The sequence below is a fragment of the Myodes glareolus genome, chromosome 2, assembly GCF_982192425.1.
Source record: "Myodes glareolus chromosome 2, mMyoGla1.1, whole genome shotgun sequence".
In the NCBI taxonomy this organism is placed as follows: Eukaryota; Metazoa; Chordata; class Mammalia; order Rodentia; family Cricetidae; genus Myodes; species Myodes glareolus.
The window spans coordinates 71,722,405-71,745,396 of NC_142027.1; the positions used below are offsets into that span (position 1 = coordinate 71,722,405).

The 22,992-nt window shown below is 43.2% G+C and overlaps 1 protein-coding gene and 1 long non-coding RNA gene across 5 annotated transcripts in view; one reads left to right on the forward strand and one right to left on the reverse strand.

The window, feature by feature from the left end:
• Atp13a4 (ATPase 13A4) overlaps positions 1-22,992 on the forward strand; it is a 129,896-nt gene that overhangs the window by 41,712 nt on the left and 65,192 nt on the right. For 3 of the 4 annotated variants that reach the window (XM_085685387.2, XM_085685385.2, XM_048453941.3), the window contains exons 2-7: positions 5,204-5,377; positions 14,788-14,934; positions 17,448-17,518; positions 17,604-17,684; positions 19,434-19,503; positions 20,955-21,089. In XM_085685387.2, coding sequence (XP_085541513.2) covers positions 5,204-5,377; positions 14,788-14,934; positions 17,448-17,518; positions 17,604-17,684; positions 19,434-19,503; positions 20,955-21,089 — 678 coding nt within the window. Of the gene's footprint in view, positions 1-5,203; positions 5,378-14,787; positions 14,935-17,447; positions 17,519-17,603; positions 17,685-19,433; positions 19,504-20,954; positions 21,090-22,992 lie in introns of those variants that run through there. The other variant, XM_085685386.2, reaches the window with a different exon arrangement.
• On the reverse strand, positions 5,041-7,216 carry LOC148123003 (uncharacterized). Its single transcript, XR_015000555.2, has 2 exons — positions 6,959-7,216; positions 5,041-5,341 (listed from the first exon to the last, which is right to left on the reverse strand). It is a non-coding gene; the product is annotated as an uncharacterized LOC148123003 (long non-coding RNA).

Consider the following 22,992-nt stretch of genomic DNA (forward strand, 5'->3'; position numbering starts at 1 on the left):
TTTGCTCTCCTGTCTTTCCCTTTCTTTCCCTCCCCTCCCCTTCTCTCCAGACTCAGCACCTTTTAGGAGCTTTAGTCCCTCCACTCGAAGCCCCTTCTTTTGTTCTCTTTTCACAGTTGTTGAAATTCTACCAATTATTTTCAAGTCAATTTCCAGTAGCCATTCTCCTGCAAGGCTTTTGCTAATTATCATCTTGGTAGGATCTTTCATCATTTGAAACTAATTTTGCCTTTTGTGCATTTCATGTGGCACTTAATATTTTTTTTGTCCCAAATCATAGCTATTTTAAAATTCATCCTCTCTCTCCCGCTAGGCCTTTGAGCGTGATAAACTTATCTTTGGTGCACACACCTTACCCATGGCCCTAGATATAGTAGACAGTTTTATTGAACTAAAGTAAGGCTTCATCCTGGGGAGTACAGCATGGAAATACTTTGATGATGGTTTCCTTGGTTTTGGTGCTGTACAGAAGCACTGCCCTTCTGTCTTGTTCAGCAATCCTGTGACGGGGAGCTGTGACTAGACATGGCATTCCAGGGCTGAGAACAAGGGGCCGCCACGTCCCAGATTGAGAAGTGAAATTAGGTTAAACGAAATTGCAAGTAGCACGGGGAGACAGAGGCTGCTGCTGGGGCATGGAATTCAAGAAACTAGAAACAGTGTTCATGGGTGGGACAGGGTGAGACAGAGGAGGAGAAGCCTAGGATGAGGTCGGACATGCAGGCAGAAAGAGGGAACCATGTGGCCTTTTTGCTTCCTTCCTCGGCACCTCAGTTTCCCTGATCTGTTGAACTGTATTGTAACTACCACTGAGCATGGTGTTTGCACCAATTCAATGCTGAATTACTTGAGGCAGGTTGTTGATAATCAAAAGCCAACCAGCCAAAAACTCAAACCAAAAACAAACAAACAAAGAAACAAACCAGGTTTATTTGGTCCATAGATTTGGAGGATGAAAGTAGAGACACCAGAGAAGTTAGCATGGCAGATGTCAGGGGTCACATATGGAAGGGAAGGTTTCCATCTCCCAGTAAAGGATTAACCAGGTCTAATCCTTCTGAGGAATGAAACCACGCGAGACTGGCTAACCCAGTGTGGTACGGCCACAGACAAGGCTTGCACCTAATATGGGAAGCCAGAGAATACTCTGGTCTCAGGCTTATAGTCTTCTGTCACAACTTGCTGTTTCCATTACAGCGGGCAAGCAGGTTTCTCTCCTGAACCATGTCTCTGATGATATAAAGATTCTCACTACTTCACATCCCTTAAAAGTTTCAGTGCCTCCTAGTACTCCCACCTAGAAACCAAGCTCCAGGCACACATACCCTTTAGGGGACAAAAAACTCTATCCAAGTCATAGCAGTGGCCAGCTAGCATTATGCATACATCTTTTCCTTCCATAGATTCCTAATTGAAAATATTGTGGTTTTCTGGCACTGAGAATGGCATTATAGGTAGTAGGAACTAAAGCATTTAATTTAGGTGGGGAAACCAAATGTCCACAGTAATGGTTTTGAACATTGGAAATGTTTTCCACTCTGAGGGATAGGAGGGGCCGTCCTCTACAGTGTGGATGCTCCCCACAGTTCCTGGCTTTTGAACTCTATATTCCAGGAGCAACATTCACCAAGTTGAGAATGACCATGTCTTCTGGGGAAAAAATCACTCTAAATGGGAACCATTGGCTCTCATAGTAAGCAAAGAAGAGTCTTCCATCAATGACAGGGAAAACAGGACCTGACTGACCTGTGGTCTGACTTAGGAAAAAGAGTCTGGTTAGGAGCACAGGAAGTGGGAGAGGCGTTTCTTCCCTTAGAGGGCATCTCTTCTCACACTGGCTGGTTCCCTGTGCCCCTTTCTTCCTAAGGACTCGGGAATTTGTAATTAGATTGTCTATAATCTTTGGTTCATAATATGTTCACATCATTTGTTCTTATGCTGCCTTAACTTAGTTACGAATCTACCACCATATATAGTGTTTCATCACCAAGGCTGGCCTTGAATTTATGCTCCTCCCGCCTCAGCTTCCTGAGTACCGGAGTTCCGGACATGGAAAGTGAACAACTTGAGTGCTGTATGTTGCCTTACCCAACAAAACACTCAGTGTTTTGCCTATGTGTTCATTATTCCCTTTAAATTGAATTTGTTTTAAAAGTTATAAAAAAAAGTAATGATGCTATTGTAATCCCCCGCACCTGCGTTTTCTACTGTTTTCTCACTAAAAGTTCATATGCTTGATGTCTGGCTGAAATCCCACAGTGTGCACAGATTGCAACACAACTTCCCAACTCACTAGATAGTTTGAATTTATTTGTGCCTATCTTTTGTTTTGTGATCTCCAGCTGAGTTTTACAGTGGAAGAATCTGGGGATAATACTTTTACAATTTTGGGTGTATTTCAAAAGATGATGTCTGAGTAAGAATTTTTATATGAAAATAACTTGGGGACCACTTTAAAGTTTGAAGGCGATTTGCCAATTTAGCCGCAGCAACAATAATAACAACAACAAAACCATTTTGCTCCCCCACCCCCTCCAAATTTCTGGAGTAGGCTATTCAGGTTGAGAATTTCTCACTTGAGTCTGAGCTTCCAATTAACTTAGAAGCCTGTGGGATTCTCCTCTTGCCTGAGAGTGGCAAGTGGAAATTATCAGTGCAGAATCTCTGCAGGTTCTAGCGTGGAAGCAAGAGGACAGTCATATCCACTTACCACAGTCTGCAATAGCAAGCACACATTACAGCGAAGCCTTCTTTCTACACCCAACATTTTGGAAAGAAGGGGAAAGTTATTATCTTTAGGGAGATAAAGTCTTAAAAGTTTTATTTCTTTTAAACTTTCAAATGTCTAATGAAGTCTGCAGAGAGATGCAAAGGTGTCTAAGCTAGCATGTTTTGACTGTAATATGATTGAATGAATTAATGTGTTTAAAGGAAGCACATAGTATTTAGGCCATGGGAGGGTTGTAGCAAGGTTACAGAACCCATTCTAAGAACCATGTTTGCATTGGACTTCGGAGACGGAAAACTCCTGACTGTGGAAGCGGAGCTATTGGAAAGCGACATGTTCTCAGAGTTAACATGTGTGTTCACCTGGTGGGTATGACATGGTGCTATTGGAAAGCGACATGTTCTGGGAGTTAACATGTGTGTTCACCTGGTGGGCATGTCATGGTGCTATTGGAAAGCGACATGTTCTTGGTGTTAAACACACATGTTCACCTGGTGGGCATGACAGCCACATTCATTTCCCTTTTTTGGTAGGCTCAGCTTCTGTCATCTGCTTGTCTTGAGTCCTCCTATGAAGGGTGACTGTGCTGAGGGCTACCCTGCAGACTCGTTGGAACCTTCCTTACATGACGAAATCACACGAGGGCAATTCTTTGAAGATAGCTTCTGTCCTGTTCTAGATGTCGCCCCCAGTTGTACCTTGTCATCACAATTCTGCATTTACCAAGTCTTTGACTGTGTGAGACCCACAGCCAAATTTCTGAGAGTGAACTCTAAAAGATCAGTTTGTATTGGCCTCAAGAACTCTCTAGAACAGGGCCTTGGGGTTTGTGTGTGTATCTCTGTGTTTATGTGAGAAAGAATTCATGGGTGGGAGGGTAAAGAGAGCAATACAGTGTTGTTCTGTGATGTACAGAGCCTGACACGAGTTGATTATTGTATAATACTCTTTGGATATTTATATAATACCATTTGGGTGGCTCATCAATCTCTTTTTGTGGGAGGTGACAGCAGTTGGGGAACAGGGGTCAGAATAACTGCTTCAAACATATTCAGAGACAGGTCAGGCAGTCCATAACAAAAGAAGAAAATCAGATGATTATGATGGTGCTGTGCTAACTTTTACAAGTTATACTTGACGTTATCTGTCAATAGTTCTGACCTTGCAATTTATTCCAAGTCAGTAAAACTAACTTACTTCAACAAGTAAAAATTGAAATGCCTTGTGTGAATTTTTTGACCCTTTCTATAGAAAGTTTAGCAAGATATCACAGATCATGAGCCGGTTAGGGAAGTGGCAGTGTTCACCAGCCCAAGAGAAAGCAGCCTTTGGAACTTCAGGGTAGCCTAAGAGGGATGGAGTGGTTGACTTGCCAGGGTCACTGTCTACTCCTGTTATTCTGGGGTTAGTAATAGCACTAACGATAGGATCCATGGCCACATTTGGATGATAAGGGTTTTGGCCGCCTTCTGTAGATCTCTTCATTGTTCTTTGCTGAACCTTATAGTTCTCTTTCTTTCCCCCTCAAATCTAGTGAGTTTCTCTAGATGAGAGACATTGTTTCACATCTCTCATGGTCTATCACACGTCTGCTGTTTGAATAACACTTAAACTTGCTAAGATGAAGTGAAATTAAAGCTCGAGAAAGAAGAGACCAATTAGAAAGAGCAGTCCACCCTAATTTCTGTGTGCTGCAAAGCTGGTTTTGAGTTACGCATGGGCTTTGTGCCTTGGGAAATATATTTAATTTTTTCAGCTATGTAAGAGGATATTCGTAAAGTGCTTAGATAGAGATTTTAAAATAGCAGTATTATCTCGATGATTATTAGTTACTGTTAAAACCTTTTTATATATGATAACTTTGAACTTGAGCTTTTCTACTTCGAGAAGGAAGATAATAATTTCTGCTTACTCTCTCTTGATGATGAACATAAGGACACTTTCAAATACTGATAGGAAAGTTTGCACATTGGCACAGAGTAACTCATACAAATCACAGGGGGGCTCCACTGCCAATTTAAGAAAGCATTTAAACACTACCTTTGGAAAGTGAGAGGATGATGAGCCTGGGGAGAAGCTGATCTATGCAACTGTAGAACAGAAGAGGACCTGGGGAGGACTCAGGGTAGACAAGCTGGTTACAGTGGGATTAATAAGCAAGGCTACAGGTTGAATGTGGAGTGGAGCTGGTCCAGTGTTGGCAGCTGGAAGGCAATAGCTTCAGCTTGAGATACAGAAAGAATCACACCAGGATAGACGACTACCCTGGAAAATGAGTTAGGAGCATTTCAGAAAAGTCATACAGAATTAGATAATGTAGCAAGTTGCTGTTTATCTCCTATTTGACTCCACTTGTGTGGTAGGAAGGAATCTACTCATTACACACAAGAGTACCTTTCAACCCTTTTTCATCCCTAAAAGCGGAGTTTGTTTCAAGTTTGACCAACACTTGGAATCATTTTGGTTCTATTGCAGGAAATATTTGGCTATCGGACTCAAGGCTGCAAGAAAGCTCTCTGTCTCATCGGCTCCATCTTCTCTCTTGGAATCCTTCCGTTGGTGTTTTACTGGAGACCAGCTTGGCACGTATGGGCAAACTGTGTCCCGTGTTCCCTGCAAGAAGCAGACGTCGTGTTGCTGAAGACCACTGTAAGTAAGCGTCTGTTTTCGTAGATGCTGTCCCCTTTCCTGCCTATTGGGCTGTAAGGTGGCCGGAGGAGATGTCCCCAGGGCAGGTGGTACATGGGTAGGCTCTTCTATTGCTGTGCACCTGCTCAGAACCCAGAAATTTGTCTACCATAGGATTTCTTCAGAAGAGTGACTTCACAGAGTCGTCTCTTCCAAACTGCAGCTGTAGCAAATGTTAGAGCCAACATAAACACGCTGTTTGCTGAAACGGTGGATAGTGTAGAGTAATTGAGTCAAAGCTACAAGCTACTTATTCCAAATTCCTATCAACTCTTGACTTCAAGCCTGGTACATAGGCCTCCACAGGAATGGCTCTGGAAAAGGGACAAGGGGGTCTGAGAGACGAAGAGCACCCCACTGGAGAAACTGCTGTCCCTGTGCCGATAGGAGAGAGACATAGTTTTCTGACATGCTTGTGTCCTGCTCTGCAGAAATACTAGGGCCTGAAATGCAGGCATTTTGTCACTGAGGTCACTGCCACCCAGTTGTTTCACGGTTGTGGCATCAGGTGAGGCTCTCTCTGGTATCTTCTTGTCACTTCCTTTGGTACTCATGACATCGAGACCACAGGCATCATCCCTGCAGAAAAGCCAGGGACTAAAGGGGAGGAGCTCTCTTACGTGTTATTTGATGATACACTCCCAGTTCTAGCGTTTGTGTGGGGTGATGAATAGGTAGACATGGCACTCCTTCTGAGAGAATGAAGTAACTGTCTCTTGGAGAATTCTTTCCTGACTAGCTTCCCCTGTTATTCTAACAAGGCTTTGGCACACACAAATGACCTGTGGCAACAACCACTTTTGAAAAATCAACTTTTATTGCAGATGTCTTTAACCTTCCTAATGCTGTGACCCTTTAATACAGTCCCTTGGGCTGTGATGAACCCCCAACCAGAAAATTATTTTTGTTGTTACTTGTCACCGTACTTTTGCTACTGTTATGAATTAGAATGTAAATATCTGACATACAACCCCTGTTGAAAGGGTCATTAGACCTCCAAAGAGTCATGACCCACAGGCTGAGAACCACTGCTCTTTGGGGAGTATGACACATTGTATGCCAGTCTTTCTAGGTAAACATTTATGCAACAAGAGAAGAGAATAGCCTCATGTTTGACAGCTGGTCAGTCCAAAAGACACAGCTCACTATCTCCAAATGAAACAAACAAAACCAAACCAAAGTCACCCAAACATGCTTCTCTGAAGCCTGCTATCCAGCACAGCTTCAGCTAACCTTTCATTCTCCTGGGAGTCCACCCAGGTTGGTCGTTGTTGCCTTGTGTCATGGGAGCCAGCCCCATCCTTGAAGTGGATCCTGGTCTTGTCAAACCACTACATGACACGTGGTTACTTAACGGCCATTTCACACGTTCAACGATAATTTAACTAGATATTCTTGAAGACTTAACTTCTAGGCTTGAAGCGATCCAGAGGCTGTTGTGTAGTAAGGACAACTAATTGGTATTAAACTGGAACTTTACCCCAAGGCTCCCATCACGAAGACTTGTAGACTGTTCAGGAGAGAAAAGTATTAGGCACTTACCATTCGGCACTTGATGGATTAGAAAGCAGGGCCCCAGGAACATGGTAGGATGCACCTAAACTCATGGAATGGGAGGCAGGATGAAGTCCTGTGTCCTAGGCCCTCATCCAGGGCCGCTCCCACTGCGTTGCATTTACGTTCTTTCTGTTCCAGTCTCGCCAGCATCAGAATGATCTGGAGGGCCTGCGAAAACACATTGCAAGCTCCAACCCTCAACCCTTCAGACCTGCCAACCTATTGGATTTGAGTCGGGGCCCAAGAATTTGTGGCTTTAACAAACTCTCAGGTGATTTGAGACCTTTTGTCAAAGGACAAACAGTGAGAACAAGATTGCCATAGTTACAACTCCTATCTTTCCGCTCACTTGTTCACTGGGAGAGGGATAGAGAGCAGAATGTTTGATCTATGACTCAGCCATAAATGTTTATACAGTATGAAGAGGAAAAAAATTTGAGATTTAAGCAGGTGTTAGAGTGGACTTCCTGTACACAGCCTGAGCATCTTACCAAGGCAAGTGTATTTTCTGGGCCACTGAATGGGGGAGGGACATAAGTATTTATGAAAGACTATCATTTGGGTTTCCTTTGTTAAAAAAAATGTATTCTCTCATACAATACATTCTAACTGCATTTTCCTCGTCCTCTACTTTTCTCCTCCTCTCTTCCCCTGCCCCCACCCACTCCTCCTCTGTTTCCCTTCAGAGAAGAACAGGCCTCTCAGAGATATCAACCAAAAAGACAAAACAAGTTACATAAGTCTAAGCACAAACCCTCATCTCAAGGGTGAGTGATGCAACCCAGAAGGAGCAAAAGGTTCTCAAGAACAGGCAAAAGAGCCAGAGGTACTGCCACTGCCACTGTTAGCAGTCTTGGGGTTCTTTTTTAATGGTGGCGAGGATTTACACAGAGCCCTGCAAGTGGTCAGCCAGTATTCTTCCACCGTGTTATATGCCCAGGATCCTTTTTACTATGATCCTATAACACAAAAAGAACTTAACTTTACATTGCACCAAACTAGCTCCCAGACAGCTACATTTTTGCTGCAGTAGAAGCAGAACCCCAGAAGTGGAGGAGCCCTCTGCCATTTAGAGACTACAGCTCTGAGGACTCTCGGGTGGCCGGCCCATGCCCCCTCACCTCTATGCTGCTCACAGACCCAGGGCACAGATGGAGATAAGAAGAAATGGGAAAAGAAAGTAGGAAAGTGACAGAAATGGATGGGGAAACAGGTTAAAAGAAACAAAGAGGAGGAAGAGCACTTACAAGTAAAAATCAGAAGGTGCATGCGCATGGGCAGATGGAACAGAAGGTGCATGCGCATGGGCAGATGGAACAGAAGGTGCATGCGCATGGGCAGATGGAACAGAAGGTGCATGCGCATGGGCAGATGGAACAGAAGGTGCATGCGCATGGGCAGATGGAACCGATTTGCTCTCAAAAGCCAGACTTCCAGTCCTAGCATCTTAAGTTTGTTACCAGATTTTTCAGAACCTTGGTTATTTCATTTGTAAAATGGGACTACTGACTAATTAAGTAGTTAGTCTTTCTTGAGCTGATGTGAGGTGATTGTTTATGTATGTGAAAACCATTTACAAATTGTAAGACCACCAAAGCCAGGAAAGAGAGAGAGAAAAAGAGAAAGAGAGAGAGAGAGAGAGAGAAAGAGAGAGAAAGAATGTGTATATATGTGCATATCTGTGTTTGTGTGTATGTGTATGTCTGTGTGTATGTGTATATATGTGTGTCTGTGTGTCTTTATATATGTGTGTATGTGTATATGTGTGTATGTGTGCATATATGTGTAAGTGTAAATGTGTGTGTATGTGTGCACGTGTGTATCTGTGAGCGTGTGTATCTGTATCTGTGTGTATGTGTGAGTATGTGTGTGTGTATATGTGTGTGTGTGTATTGCTCCCAAACCTCCAAAATCTTTCTGTTCAAGAGAGCTTGCTGTTGTCAAGGCACATCTGCCCATATGGATGCTGTGCTTTCTTCATCACTCAGCAGGCCTAGCATGGCTGTGCAAGAGTCTAGAGCCCTATTTCCCTCTCCAGTCAGGAGGTCTCTTCTATTTTCCTGTATTTGACTTTATAAACTGACATACACTGGAAAGAGTCAGTCTTCACTGGTAGTTATGGAAGCTACACCCACCACGGAATCATTCTTCAATTATGCCTCCCCAGAACTAATCAGAGATGCCTCAGCTCCCTCCAATCTTGCCTTTTCCATCTTGATTTCAACTTTAATTTTTAATTACCTGCTCTTATGTGTCATTTCAAATGGGTTTGCTATGCCAGAGACTCTCCAAATAAATGAGCTTCTAAATTGGTCTTTATGTAATTAGGCAAGAGCTCAATTATTTCCAGTGTTCTAACTATCTGAGACTTGGAGGAAAACATGCTCTCACCATCAATAGTTTAAAAGTCTTCTGCTAGGCTATTGGGTTAAAACGACAACTTAAAAGATTTTGTTTGAATTATATCACAATAGCCAGCCTCTTACAAGTTTCCATTAAGAGGACAGAGTGACTCCTACCCGAAAATGCATTGTGTATCTGTTCTTCGTCTTATTAAAGATATCAGTGCTTGGTCTTTATCATCAATCTCACGCCGGTAAGATTACAGTTTATTATCACAGATACTGATTAACTAACCATTTCTCTACATAAAAAGCCACAATGTGCTTGCTGCAAATCCTCCGCATTCAACTCATTTTCAGCTCTTTTTCTTATTAAGCATTACTAAGCATGAGATTTTTTATCTTTTTTTCCCACAAAGATGAGTGCAATTACAATCCGATTTCATAAATTTTAAAGTGCATTTGATTCATCATTTATCTATTTGTGAATTTTAACCCATTTCTGTAGTGTTGCTTCATTTCTATGCAAATAACACGATTTACATTCATCGGTGGCGTGAATTAAATCCTCCCGGTGATTTCCATATCGTGGTTATAATTACAGACACATTTTCCCCTTCATTGTCATTGTGTGTCACATCATGTCACAGCCCCCTGATCTGCAGTGGGAGCTTAGTGATGGGTAGATATGAGGCCTAAATCAAGACACTTCGTCTTGATGTTCTAGCGGATGGGGGCAAGGCCAGGGGCTTTAGCGCCAATCTACGAAACTCTGCAAAGCAGCCATGTATCCGGCATCCTAAAGATTACAGGTCCAGCGCGGGTGTCTTTACATAGTACTGCTTTTGCTTACTGATCCTGCCACACTTCTTCCCTTTCTCCTCTGCTAACTGGTCTCTCAAAGTTCACACTCCTACAGCAGCACAACACTTGATTTTATCTCTGAACTCACCTATTAAGCTCCTCTGAGAACCACACATGCTTTTGTTCGCTTATCCATTCATTTGGTCATTCAGAACGTTATTTATCCAGCACTAAGCAGGTTTCAGAACTAGGTGGTGACCAGACAGGTGGAATTCCAGTCCTTATTAAGAGTCATGCTAGTGAGAGTCCCTGTCCCCCGTGTAGAGCATAGAAAGTGGGTGTTCCATCTCACTTGCTGGAATTCCCTCGTTCTCCAGCACTGTGCCACCTGCTTCTGGGTGGCTTTCTTGTCTTTGTTGGTTCACTCTCATCTCCAGATCTGGAGGCGATTACCTCTCCTCCTTCTCTCTTTTCAGTTCTGAGCGTCACGCTGATTTGGAGTCTGCTTTATATTGATACACTATTCACTTTTCAGCTTACATAGAATTCCGTTGTGGTTATTCTAATTGTCATAACACCCCTGCAAAACAGCCATTATCATCTGTGTTTCAGGGGAGAGGCAGCAGGATCCCCTCCCTCCCTTTTTCTTTCCTGAATAAACTCCGTAAACCTCCGTTGCTGTGGGTCACAGGCCTAGCTCATGGTGGGGGGGCATAAACATTGACAAATAAAGACATGTTGCACTGAGTTCATCAGGTTACCCCACAAATGAGTATGAAGCCACTGAGAAGGTAGTTAGCAAAGGTTCATGGGCACAGCAGGATTATACAACAGTCTTAACCAAGTCCAAACCAGGAAGGACTTTTCTGAGGTTGAAAAATATGAGTTAAAAAGTGATGGTGGCTGATGGGGACAGGTACAAGGGGGGGGGGTGATCCACGTAGAGGAACCCATGTGGGCAAAGAGCTTGACCCTGAACCTCTTGACTCTCCAAGATGAAGGTCTTTCTTTCATCCCTCCGACAATGCTCTGCTCTCATTCTGTCTTTCCTCTTGTTGGGTTATCGGCTTTATGAAGACAGTGGTCACAGCTTTGTTTCATCCTTAAGAGAACCTGTGGCATATGGCCACAGCAGGTACCCAGTACTTATTTTAATTAAATTCAATAAACGAAATTGAATCGATAATAGGTAATCTTACGGTTTCCACTAGCATTGTGATTCTAGATACTGAAGTGAACTGTGCGTGGGCAGGCAGGAGACGCTGCATCTTGACTCTAGATACTGAAGTGAACTGTGCAGGGGAAGGCAGGAGGCTCTGCATCTTGCTTCTCTTGGGGCACATTCGCTCTCCTGAGACCTAGTCTCCATTTCACTAGACATGCGGCCTGAAATCGGGCTGGCCTCTGAGGAAAGACCAAACGTTGACAAACAGCTTTGAGGCCTTATTCTTTGGAACACAGGGCTGGTTTCTGGGGAGGCATTTTTTTTTCCTGGCTTGCAGTTAGTCACCTCCTCACCTGGTCTGTTCTGTTTTCTCACACTTCTGGCTTCTTTCCCTTATCACATATGATATCATGCCTACCGGAGTAGTGCGTCACCTGTGAACTCAGCTAGCCTGAGTCCCTCCTCCAGGCGCTCTCTCCAAATATACTGGAAACTAGGGTTTCATGTGAACTTGAGTGTGTGATTTCTACCATAACACAAAGGTACTTAACCCTTTCTCTGCTGCCTCTACAGGAGAGTGAGACCCTGGTGGATTCTCTCTTCTTGTGTAGACTAAACAGGGTGGGGTCAGTGGAGGGCTAGGGAGGAGCCTGCTGGCAGCACACATTGCAACAGGGGCAAACTCTTAGTGCCTACAACTCCAGAGATGGCAGAAGATTTACTGGTTTACCCACGACTCTCTGTCCACTCAGGAAACAATAAATAAGCCAACACTCTCAGTTAAAACTCCAAAGACAGGGAGGGCTATTCTGGGGTTTCTTTCCCCTTTCTTCCTCTGCCTTCTCTTCCTTTCCCTCGTCTATCTTTTCTTCTTCCTCTCTACTCCTTTCCTCCTCATCTTCTTCCCCCCCTCCTCCCTTTTCTCCCCTTCCTCCTCTTCCTCTCTTCTTTATCTTCCCCCCTCCTCTTCTTTCTCTTCCCTCCTTATCATCCTTCCCTTGTTCTCTTCTTCCCCTTCCTCCTCTTTCCCCTTCTTCCTCTTCTCCTCCTTTCTCCTCCTCTTTCTCTTCCTTCCTTATCTTCCCCCTCTTTCCTCTTCTCTTTTCCTCTTCCTCCTCTTCTTCCCACTCCTCATCTTCTTTCTCCCCTTCTCTTTCTCCCTCCTCCCTCTTTCTCTTCCCTCCTCTTACTCTCTTCCTCCTCTTCTTCTCCCTCCTCCTCTTCTTTCTCCCCATTCTCCTCTTCTTTCTCTCCCTCTTCCTTTTCTTCCCCTCCTCCCCTCTCTCTCCATTCCTCCTCCTCCTTCCCCTCCTCCTCTTTCTTCCCCTCCTACTCTCCCCCTCCCCATTCTTTCACACGGATCTTTGTCATATAATTTGGTTGCTTTGTGCCTCCTCCTCCTTTTTGGTCAACATGTCCCAGTAGAACTGAGACATTGGCTAGTCTGTGCTTTCTCAAAGATACAGGGCATTCTCCATACATTTTCTAACTAAAGCCAAAATTCCAGTTAATGCCGACTCTTTAAGCTCAGTATCATTGGGAAGATGAGCTGAGTCTATCAGGAACCCCAACGTGGTGGAGGTCACTATCTTAGTACCGTAATGCACTCGCTTCTGAGAGAAAAGTCTCATGTTTTTAGTGTCTCTTTGGACCTTTGGGATGGATTTCCTTTGTCTTAAGGCAAGCTCAACAGTGCATTTTGTGTGGGGGGATGGACCTCTTAAGTTGCAGAAGTCATAGAACTATGGAGAACTTGTACACTGTTTTTAAACTCCAAGAGTTGAAGTTTTGGGGAAACTCTGGCGTCTGATAAGCAACAAACTCTACTTCATTTGCCTATCAAAGTTAACCTAGTGTTTCTGGATTCAAAATAATGAGCTTACAGGAATTAAGGGGAAAAAATGATGCTATTTCTTTTATTTGTCTGCCCAGGTGAAATAAGTGCTCTCTGTATTTTCAACTTCTGGAAGTTATTCTTCAGTGGTGTGCAGGTCTGCTCTTTTAGGTTCAATGATTAATTACTTTAATTCTTCTGTTGCAGAGATGTAAACCTGTTTAACGAGACCGAGGTATCAAAAATTCAGATCTTCTAGACCAGTGGTTATCAGTGTTCCTCTCGCTGCCACCCTTTAGTAACTTCCTCAAGGTGATCAGGCAGAGGGCCGAGGACGGAGGGCGGCAGGGGTCTTGAGCACTCTGACAATTTAGAGGAAAGCTCACTCAGAGAAACTAGGATGGGCACCTAGATGTGAACCTTTGAGCCGGACCGGGAAGAATGGTTAGGCTCTAGCTATGCAACTACAGAGGAGAGGAGGGAGGGAGTGTGTTCCCGCCCAGGGAATAGCAGGAGAGAGGAGTCTTCTCTTTGGGATAACAAACAGACCAAGCCCAGCCACAACTACTGCAGCTTCCCCTTGCTACCTGTTGCCTAATTCTATGAACTCGGGCATCCTCAAGTGTGTGTGTGTGTGCGTGTGTGTGTGTGTGTGTGTGTGTGTGTGTGTGTGTGTGTGTGTCTGTGGTGGGGAGGATGAACTTCAGCTCCGATCTACATCCCCAGTCATTAACTCTCTGGCTTCGACTTCCATCATCACCATTCTTAGCCCCTGAGGTTTATCAGATGTCAAGTGGGTGCCTGTTTACCTTTCAGGTAGCAGTTGCTCTTATTATCACACTGCTCTCCAAGGGAGCTATGTAATAGTTGCTCACCAAGCTTGTACTCCTAGTTTTATTCTATGAAGAATAAATCAGCCAACTGGAAAGGGAAATGATTTCATTTGGGGTCATGCTGTGTGGGCACTTCTTCCATCCCGCCTTGCTTAATATAGTCAGCTACCTCTGTGTACACTTAATGTGTGCAGCCAGAGGTCTTTAACTTTGCACTGTAATCTCATTGAGAAGGCGGCAGGACACCACACTGAGGGCCGGCTTATAGTCAGTAAGCCTTGTTTCTTACTTCAAGCTCATCTAGGAGAAATACGAGAATGGAGAACCTTCTGAAGTCACTATGATGAGAGTTTAGAAATGTTCTTCTTTTCCTCTTGAAGGTAGCATGTCAGTGAGACTGTTCAAGGAAAAATGGATTTTGAATTAAACCTTGAAACACGGGGGTGGTTCCATTCATCGGGTTTTCTCATGCTCACAGGGACACACAGTCCCTTGAACGACACGGGGTTTGTTTTCTTCAAAGTGAAGCTGCCCGCTGAATTGAAAGGCCATGATGAAATCTCTTGTCTGAGAATGTGACTCTTTCTCTATGGCTTCGGTCTTTGTGTTGGTGTCTTGCATTTCTGTTCAGATACCCTAAGAAACAGCCGCAAATCCTTGTCTCTCAAAGTCCAACGGCATTGTACGTGTGTCACATTTCAATGATGGGCATTTCTGTCTAGATTGTTCATTAGCTTAATAACTCACAACATTACACAAAATGATGTTTTTTCAGCATAAATTTTAGCCTGATGACTTCTCTTAACTCCCTGGGGGTTTTGATGTCTATTCCCCAGGATGAATTCAAAATTTATTCTTGGAAAAAGGTAATGTGGATCTCCTTGTCAGCATTGAACAGAACGTCTGGTCTCACTCCTGACCACCCTCTCATTACAGATGAGGAATATATCATAAACAGAGCCATAAGAAAGCCAGATCTAAAGGTGAGTAAATGTATACCGTCTCTGAGATGCCAGAGAATTAAAGAATCATTTATTTTATGTGTAGAGTTTACTTGCATATATGTACTCAAAAATGCTTCAGCGGTCAGTCATCGACTTAGGTTTTTAATATTTCTGAGGAATAGCCTCAGAAATTGTCAAAAGGTAACAGACCATTCCATCTTATGGCCTGAGATCAAACTTACCAGTGACCTCTTCATTCCGGCTTGTTGCAGGCTTGGCTTGTGAATATTTCCTTTGTATCATGTTCTGGTTTTTAGTCTGGTTTAATGTGAGCCGTGTGTGTGTGTGTGTGTGTGTGTGTGTGTGTGTGTGCGCACGTGTGTGTGAGCGCATGCTCTTATTCTACACACAGCTTGTTGTTTACAATGTATCCAACACAAATCATCAGATTTGTACAATTATAAATGTCAGCATCCCTCACTTAGTGCACTTTGAACCCTAAAGTCATGGAGCTTGCAGACTTACTCTGAGGCTGGCTTGGATCATTTCCTGTGAGGACAGAGCCTGAAAGGCTGGAGCCAAGACTCTATCTAGCCTCTGGAGTGATGCAATCAAAGCCATTGTCAGGAGCAAAGCAGTAGTGATAATAATACCTGAGTTTCTTCAGGAAGACCTGAAGATTCTTAGGGCGATGAGCACCAAGCAGTCATGGCCCACAGCTGTGGCTGGTGGCTCAGTTTGCAGGACCACAGGGGACATTCAAAGGAATTTAAGCTGTAAAGGAAGAAACTGGAGGTGTCAACCTGGGCTGTGTTGGCTAACAAGCCCCAGGGTTGGTTACTTCCAAATGTTCTTTCCTCCCTGTGTTTGACAGCTGACGAAGGACACATTTTTCCCAGTGGTAATTTGCTCCAATTTCATATGGAAAATCGATTGGAAATAGGCATGTTTTCAAAGAATTTCTTTTGTAAAAAACCTCATTGGAAGTTTTACAAATTATAACATTTAGCACTTTTGCTTGACTTCCAGGGAGAGGACGGAGGGAGGGAAGGAGAAAGAGAGAGAGAGAGAGAGAGAGAGAGAGAGAGAGAGAGAGAGAGAGCAATATATGATCACTGAATAGAATTATGATTCAGTAAGGCTTTGGCATTCAGAGATTTAAACTGCATTTTCTAGCTGACATGTGCTTTTACACAGCAGTCGTTTATTTTACAAAAATGTATTGAATACTTTCATCATATACCAGTTAGAGGCTTTTCCCAGCTTCAAAATGTACCTACCTGATGGTTGACTATAACATTAATAAGTGTAGACTACACAGAAAGGAGCTGAATGGAGCTTAGACAAAATCTGGTCAAATGCTAAAATTTATTCCTGGAGAAACTGAGGCACAGGGAAAGTTAGTTGAAGTTCTCAAGGACACAGATAGAAGAGCAGTTAAGCCAGGAAACCTTGAGTGGTGTTCCTCAGCTTCAGCTGCACATTAGAATTACCAGGGGGAAATTTAAAAATATTTATGCTCAAAGTACACTGCGGACAAATTAAATCTCGTGGTCGCAGGACCCAAACAGCAATATTCCTTAAAGCTTTCTGGATGATTCTTCCAAGCACTCTGGGGTGATAACCATTGCCCCACAGCAAACCCAGAGCCCCACTGCTTCTCTTCGCACTTACTGAGGTCGCCGGTTCTTGGAATTTGTATCACATAAAAAACTGCTTAAGGGAATCGGAAGAATGGTCCTAAGTGAGACTCTCTTTTCCTTTCTTCTGCCAACACCCACAGAGCCCTGCTCGCAGAGTACACTTGGCTGCAGCAGACGTTTCTTTCTCCCTGCAGCAGCCTTGCTCTTCATCACGTCTTCTGTAGGCTCCTCGTCTGCGAGGCAAGGATGCTCCTGACTCATGCTAGCACCTGGGTTACTCACAATGTAGCCCTAGTTTATGCCCCCACTCAGCTTTATTTTTCACTCTTCAACCAAACAGGCCTGCTCTCTTGCCTCTGGCCTTTCAACTAACTGGCATGTGATCTCACTGATGTACTCTTTTCAGTCTTCCTTGGACCAAAATTCTTCCCACCCTTCAACGTTCTGGTTCTGATGCTATCTCTTCCATGATGCCTTCAGCCACCTGTCTTTTCTATATTTCTGCAGTATTTTAAGGCAACATAGGCAACATATTAATGTCGTTATATATAGATGTACTATTGTATATTTATTACAGATGTTTCTCTGGCATTCATATTGGACTACAAACCAAAACTTTTATTTTGTGATATGTTTTATTTCCTTATTAGTTTGCAAGGTGGTGAAATGTTCAGACTGCATTTCATTTACTCTCATATTTATCCACATGGTGAATTGTGTTAACCAGATGATGACTTTAATTAAAAAAGTTGTTTGTATAGAGAAGTAGGGGATGGAAAGTTAGGAAAAGAAAAAAATTTAAGAACCGCCTCTGGCTCTCTCTTTGCCTCTTCTACAAATGGAAGTTTCTGTGTGTGCCCTGATTTTCAAACTGGAGACTCTTGTAATGCTTTTTTTTTCTTTTTGTAGGTGAGATACATAAAAGTGCAGAAAATAAGATATGTTTGGAATAACTTAGAAGGACAGTTTCAAAAAATTGGGTAAGTTGCTTCAGCAAATGTATCCAAAGAAGGCAGGCACTGTCTTGCAAACGTCGCTGTCACTGGGTTCTTTCTATTGTTTTAGCTCTCTGGAAGACTGGCTCAGTTCTGCAAAGATACATCAAAAATTCGGATTAGGACTGACATCAGAGGAACAGGAGATCAGGTACTACAGGCATTGTGCCTATACTAGCTCCAAAGGGCTGGGATTGGTTCTCCAGCCTAGTAGGCAGTCTTGATTCACTAATATCAAAAAGGTGTGTCTGGTGCATGATCTCATACATCTTCAGAGAAACCCCTTACCTTTTTTGTATGGGATTGGGGGTAGAACAGGTATGACCATGAATCTGGTAGAAGATATGTGCAGTGTGAGGCTCAGAAAGATTTCATGGCTTGAACAAGGTCACAAAGATGGAAACACACACACACACACACACACACACTCATACACACATACCACACATGCATGTGCACATACAAACACACATGGTGGGGGAAACTGACTGAGCTCTACAAGGTCACAAAGATGGAAACACACACACACACACACACACACACACACACATCCTGCACATGTATGTGCACATACTAGCACACATGGTGGTGGAAACTGGCTGAGCTCCACATAATACCAGTCACAGTGCTTTGGATCAAGGCCTTGTGAAGTGTGTGCATAGCTCCACCATTCCAAATCAATTACTAGTGCAGAAACAGGATGTGGAGAGGACACTTGATTGTCCAGAATCTGTGGCTTTGAGCAAATATCTTTTCCATTTGGGTCTTACTCTTGTAGACATAAAATGAGGAGAAAAGGGCTGGAGATGCATGGACCACTAAGGGCACTTATTGCTCTCCCAGGTGACCTGGGTTTGGCTCTGACACTCAGATCAGACTCCTCACAACCAAGGGAAACTACAGGTGCAGAGGATCCAGTGACCCTTCTGGTACCCATGCACAACTTCACACACACACACACACACACACACACACACACACACTCCACACGCACTCCACACACACAATACACACACACTCCACAAGCACTCCACACACACAACACACACACACACAGTCTTAAAGCAGGAGGGATAGAGACCTATTCCTGATACTTGGAGCTGATGGAACCCATTGCAGCCACAGTATCACCTGCATGCTTGTAAGCAATGCAGAATCGCAGTATGCCCCTTACTCCTACTGAAGCAGACTCTTCATTTTCGTGAGATTACCCAAATTATTCGTGTTTACATAAAAATGGAGGACCATAGTGAACGCATTTTGCAAAGCTGTTTTATCGGAGAGTCTAAACGGAAGGCCCAGAGAATGGTTAGTATTCTCCACAAGAAAAGTGTTTATAAAGGTCGTGTCTCTACATTATGGAAACGTCCCAATTCTGGGATTTTCAGTTAGTGGGATGTATAAGTCCCATGCTGAACTTTTTCTGAGAATCAAGGACTTTTCTGCTCACATTAAAACAAATATTCAGCCTCCCTGAACTCCTGAATACAGGCATAAACAACATATATGGTATTTCCGTGCCACTAAAAATATTCAATCTTCATGATTTTCCCATTCCATGTCTATGGACTAGTGGGAGGAGGGGAGAGAAAGAGTTGAGAACATATGAGTTCTGAAAGCATTTGGGATAAAGTAGCTAATATTAGATAGCGAAAGTACTACTTAGGGAAATATTTAGACTTCAGGGAGTGTAGTTCATGATCTGGTTTTCTGGTTTTGCTCCTGGGACCCCCTCATACTCTTCAGTTACTCTGAGACACGTGGGTGTGCTATGTAACAAGAGCGCTTCAGTTGACCTGGGTCAGTGAGACACGGGTGGAGCAGACTTTTTTTTTTAATATGCAGGGAGCGAGTTTTCTTTCATTGCTGTGACTGAGTGCTTTGTGGTCTCTTTCTGTAGGCGGTTAATCTGTGGACCTAATGCCATTGATGTTGAAATCACACCTATTTGGAAACTGCTCATCAAAGAGGTAATTTCTCCAGTATTTTGCCCGGACATTGGGTAGAACATGATGAATTTTTGGCCTGACCAGTTGGGGATGCTGCTTGTTAATAAGACGTCTTAAGAGAATGCCAACCATGCTTTCTGGACATGCCATGTGATGTTTTCCTTCACGCTCTGTGCACACTGCCCACTACAGTGCAGGCTGTGGCACTCATGGGCCCTCTTCTTATTTGATGATTTAGATGAATGCTGGGGCTTCCCCTTTTCTTAAAATACGGCGCTGCTTAGCCCATTTCCGTTATGTGAAACCAAAATCACATTTATTTTAGAAACAAAAAAATATTTTTCTTAGACAATGTATACAGTTACCTCAGCAATCGAAACTGTAAAGAGAAAGCCATTTGTGTTTAGCCTTCCTAAGGTCTGCTGATCTCAATGTGTGTGTGAGAGGGGGAGAATGGGTGGGATCGTTTACTAAGGTAAAAATGCTCTTTTGCGCTTTTATTGTTGGATTTATTATTTTTAAACCATATAGCAGTCCCCTGTGTATTTCTGATATTCTGTCTCCATTCATCTTTGCCGTAAAAAGGCTTCCCAAATTCAAGATACTTTCTCAATATTTCTAAACATGCTTGAGAATGACAGAAAGCAAAGCAAATTGGTTGAGAGAGGTTCTGGGGGCTTCCTCCCTCACCAGAAGCCAGGACTTCCATTCCTGTGAGCAACCACAAAGAATTTGAGAAAGGTGCAACCAATTTTTATCTAAAGGAGGACTGCCATCATTGATGTTGATGTCTGTTCCCTCCCAGTGACCTAGATGTGTGGTTACAGATTGCCCCGCCAGAAGCTCCCTACTTATGGAAAAGGGCAGTCTTATCTTCATCCACCAATGAAAAGTTCTCTAACAGCATCATTTGTGGCAGCTGTTTGCCATAGAGTGGGCGTTAGACAGAGTAGTTTAATTCTGCAAACCTGAGTATGTCACCTTACTGGAGTCCAGGAAGTATAAATGGGAGGCGATAACATCTCCTCTTCATTGATGGCTCTGATGCTTGCCACAGTGACATGTGAAGAGCCACTTGGTAGATTGCTCAGTGCAGCAGTGATTAAAATCAGTGCTCCGGGCTTAGAACACTTTAAGGGGTGAGATTTCTGGCTCCATGACAATCATAGCTGTATGACCGTGAGCAAATTTCTCCAGATCTGAGGCTCTGTGTCCTTATCTGCATCATAGAGATAAGAAATGACTTCTGTTTAATGAGGGAATTATGGGAAAGAAATGAAAAGACTTAGGTGACGTGGCTCAGCACATTCTCTAGTACGTGGAACCTGCTGATCAAATAGAACAACAAGAAGAATAGCATATCGTGCGGGGTGATTGATGTCACAGTGCCAGCTCCGAGAACAAGCCAACGAACAGCTCTGTGTGAAGTCCAAATGCCATTCTTGTCTTCCTGTCTTTCTGTCTGCTAACAGGTTCTAAATCCATTTTACATCTTTCAACTCTTCAGTGTCTGTTTGTGGTTCAGTGAAGATTACAAGGAGTATGCCCTTGCCATCATCCTCATGTCTGTCATTTCCATAGCCTTGACTGTGTACGATCTCAGACAGGTGAGTTTCCCTCGGCCGTGTGGTGGACTTCACCGCTTTGCTCTTCTGCAAGAGTCTTGAGACAGCATTGCCCCATCCATGTGAAAGGTTATGTTTATGAAATCTGAGCATAACCGCCGCCATTCCGCGGTGACCTCTTTCTCTTGTTGCAATCCCAGCCCTTCAGATGATGCAGGAACCTGTGTTAATATACACTCCGTGACCTTTTTGTTTGCCTGGTGTCCGCCTACTAAAGTTCTAGTTCACCACTTGGGTTTCATTACACTTACAGCAGGGGGTCTAGGTGCTGTTGGGAGAAAACCACAAAGCCCAGATGAGTTGGTCACATATGAACCCATAAGTACCAACTTCTTCCTGGCACGTTTTCTGTACACTCTGATCAAAGAGTTCTCCCACGCTGTAAGAATACGTTTCAAGCCGTCTCTCTTCAGAGGTGCCTGCCCTTTCATCTTCGCTTTCGCAGCAGACAATCTCACAAACCATTTCTTCAGATTGATAAAAGCCCAGTAGGAAATTTGCTCAACTCCCCACTCTCTATTGCCAAACGCTCCAATCTCTGCAGCCCTGGCTCTGCCTCCCTCTCACCACAGTGAAGGAAACGCCTAAGATATCATCATCTGTGTGCACCCAGACATCTGCTCTTACCTCCAGGGTGTTTGCGCAATCCAAGGTGACTCTCCTCTCTGCGCCTTCCCAAGAGGTTATCCATGTTCAACATTCTCAAGCTTCGTCAATCTTAAGCACAGAACTCCAACGAAGGACCATTTTCTCTCTGCTCTGCCCCCACCTTCAGTGGCTGCGGTGGCTTCCTTCTTCCTTTTACTACAAATCTTGACTTTTAATACCCTCTCTCATGCTCTGAACAGTTTTCTCTCACTCTTTACGTGCTGACATGATTTCTTCCTTCATGCCTCCACCTAAACAACTTTTGTTAACGGCAACAATGCAATTCCAAAGTCTACAGGTAATTTGAAATGAAATTAAAAAAAATTTAAAATTAGCAAGTTGTTTTCTCTTGTACAAAGAAGAATATGTGGGTATGTTAAATAATTTAAGGCAGAGGAACACTGTAAATGAAAATAGGATCCCTTTCCACTGAAAGAATCACAAGTGTCCAGGCTGGGTTTTTAGGACCTACTGGGGTCAGATCTTCCTTATATTTTAGCATAACACACACACACACACACACACACACACACACACACACACACACACTTTTATCAACACAGACATTTTCCTTAGATCTAATGTAGTTTTACAATTATGTGCGGACCATTTTGACTGCTGATAGATTCTTAGGTGTTTCATAGTCTTTTGCTACTAAAGCAAAGCGGCAATGAGAACTTTATATAAGGTTTTTCATTCTTTATATCTATAGTGACTTATATTGCATAGAAGCATGTGTCTAGCTTATTGTTTGTAAATTTATTTATCTATATGACTAAGTGACTAAAACATATAAATATTTTAATATATATTTTAAAAATATATCTTTAAGAAAGTTTACTGACAGTAAGAGTGATGTTTTTGTTGTTTCCCCTTCTATCTTGTTAACATAACCTTAGGGACATGAAAGCTGCTAGTGAATGTTGGTTGAGTGAATGCTGAAATGAATGAAAAGATGAGTTAGTAGCATAATACTCTCTGATCGTATCTGATTGTACTGAATATTCTTAAGGCATATTTATCAGATTTAAAAGCAATTCAGAGTGTCACTTAAATATTCTATGACAATTTCATATATATACATACATAGGACACTGTGATTTCTCTACCCCATTACCTTCTCTCATTCTTTCCCCATCCCGCTGAAACCTTTTCTCCAACGAGGCCCTCTTCTCCTTTGATGGTGTGTGTGTGACCCACTGACTTACTAAAGTTGCTTGTGTAAATTTAGATTAGG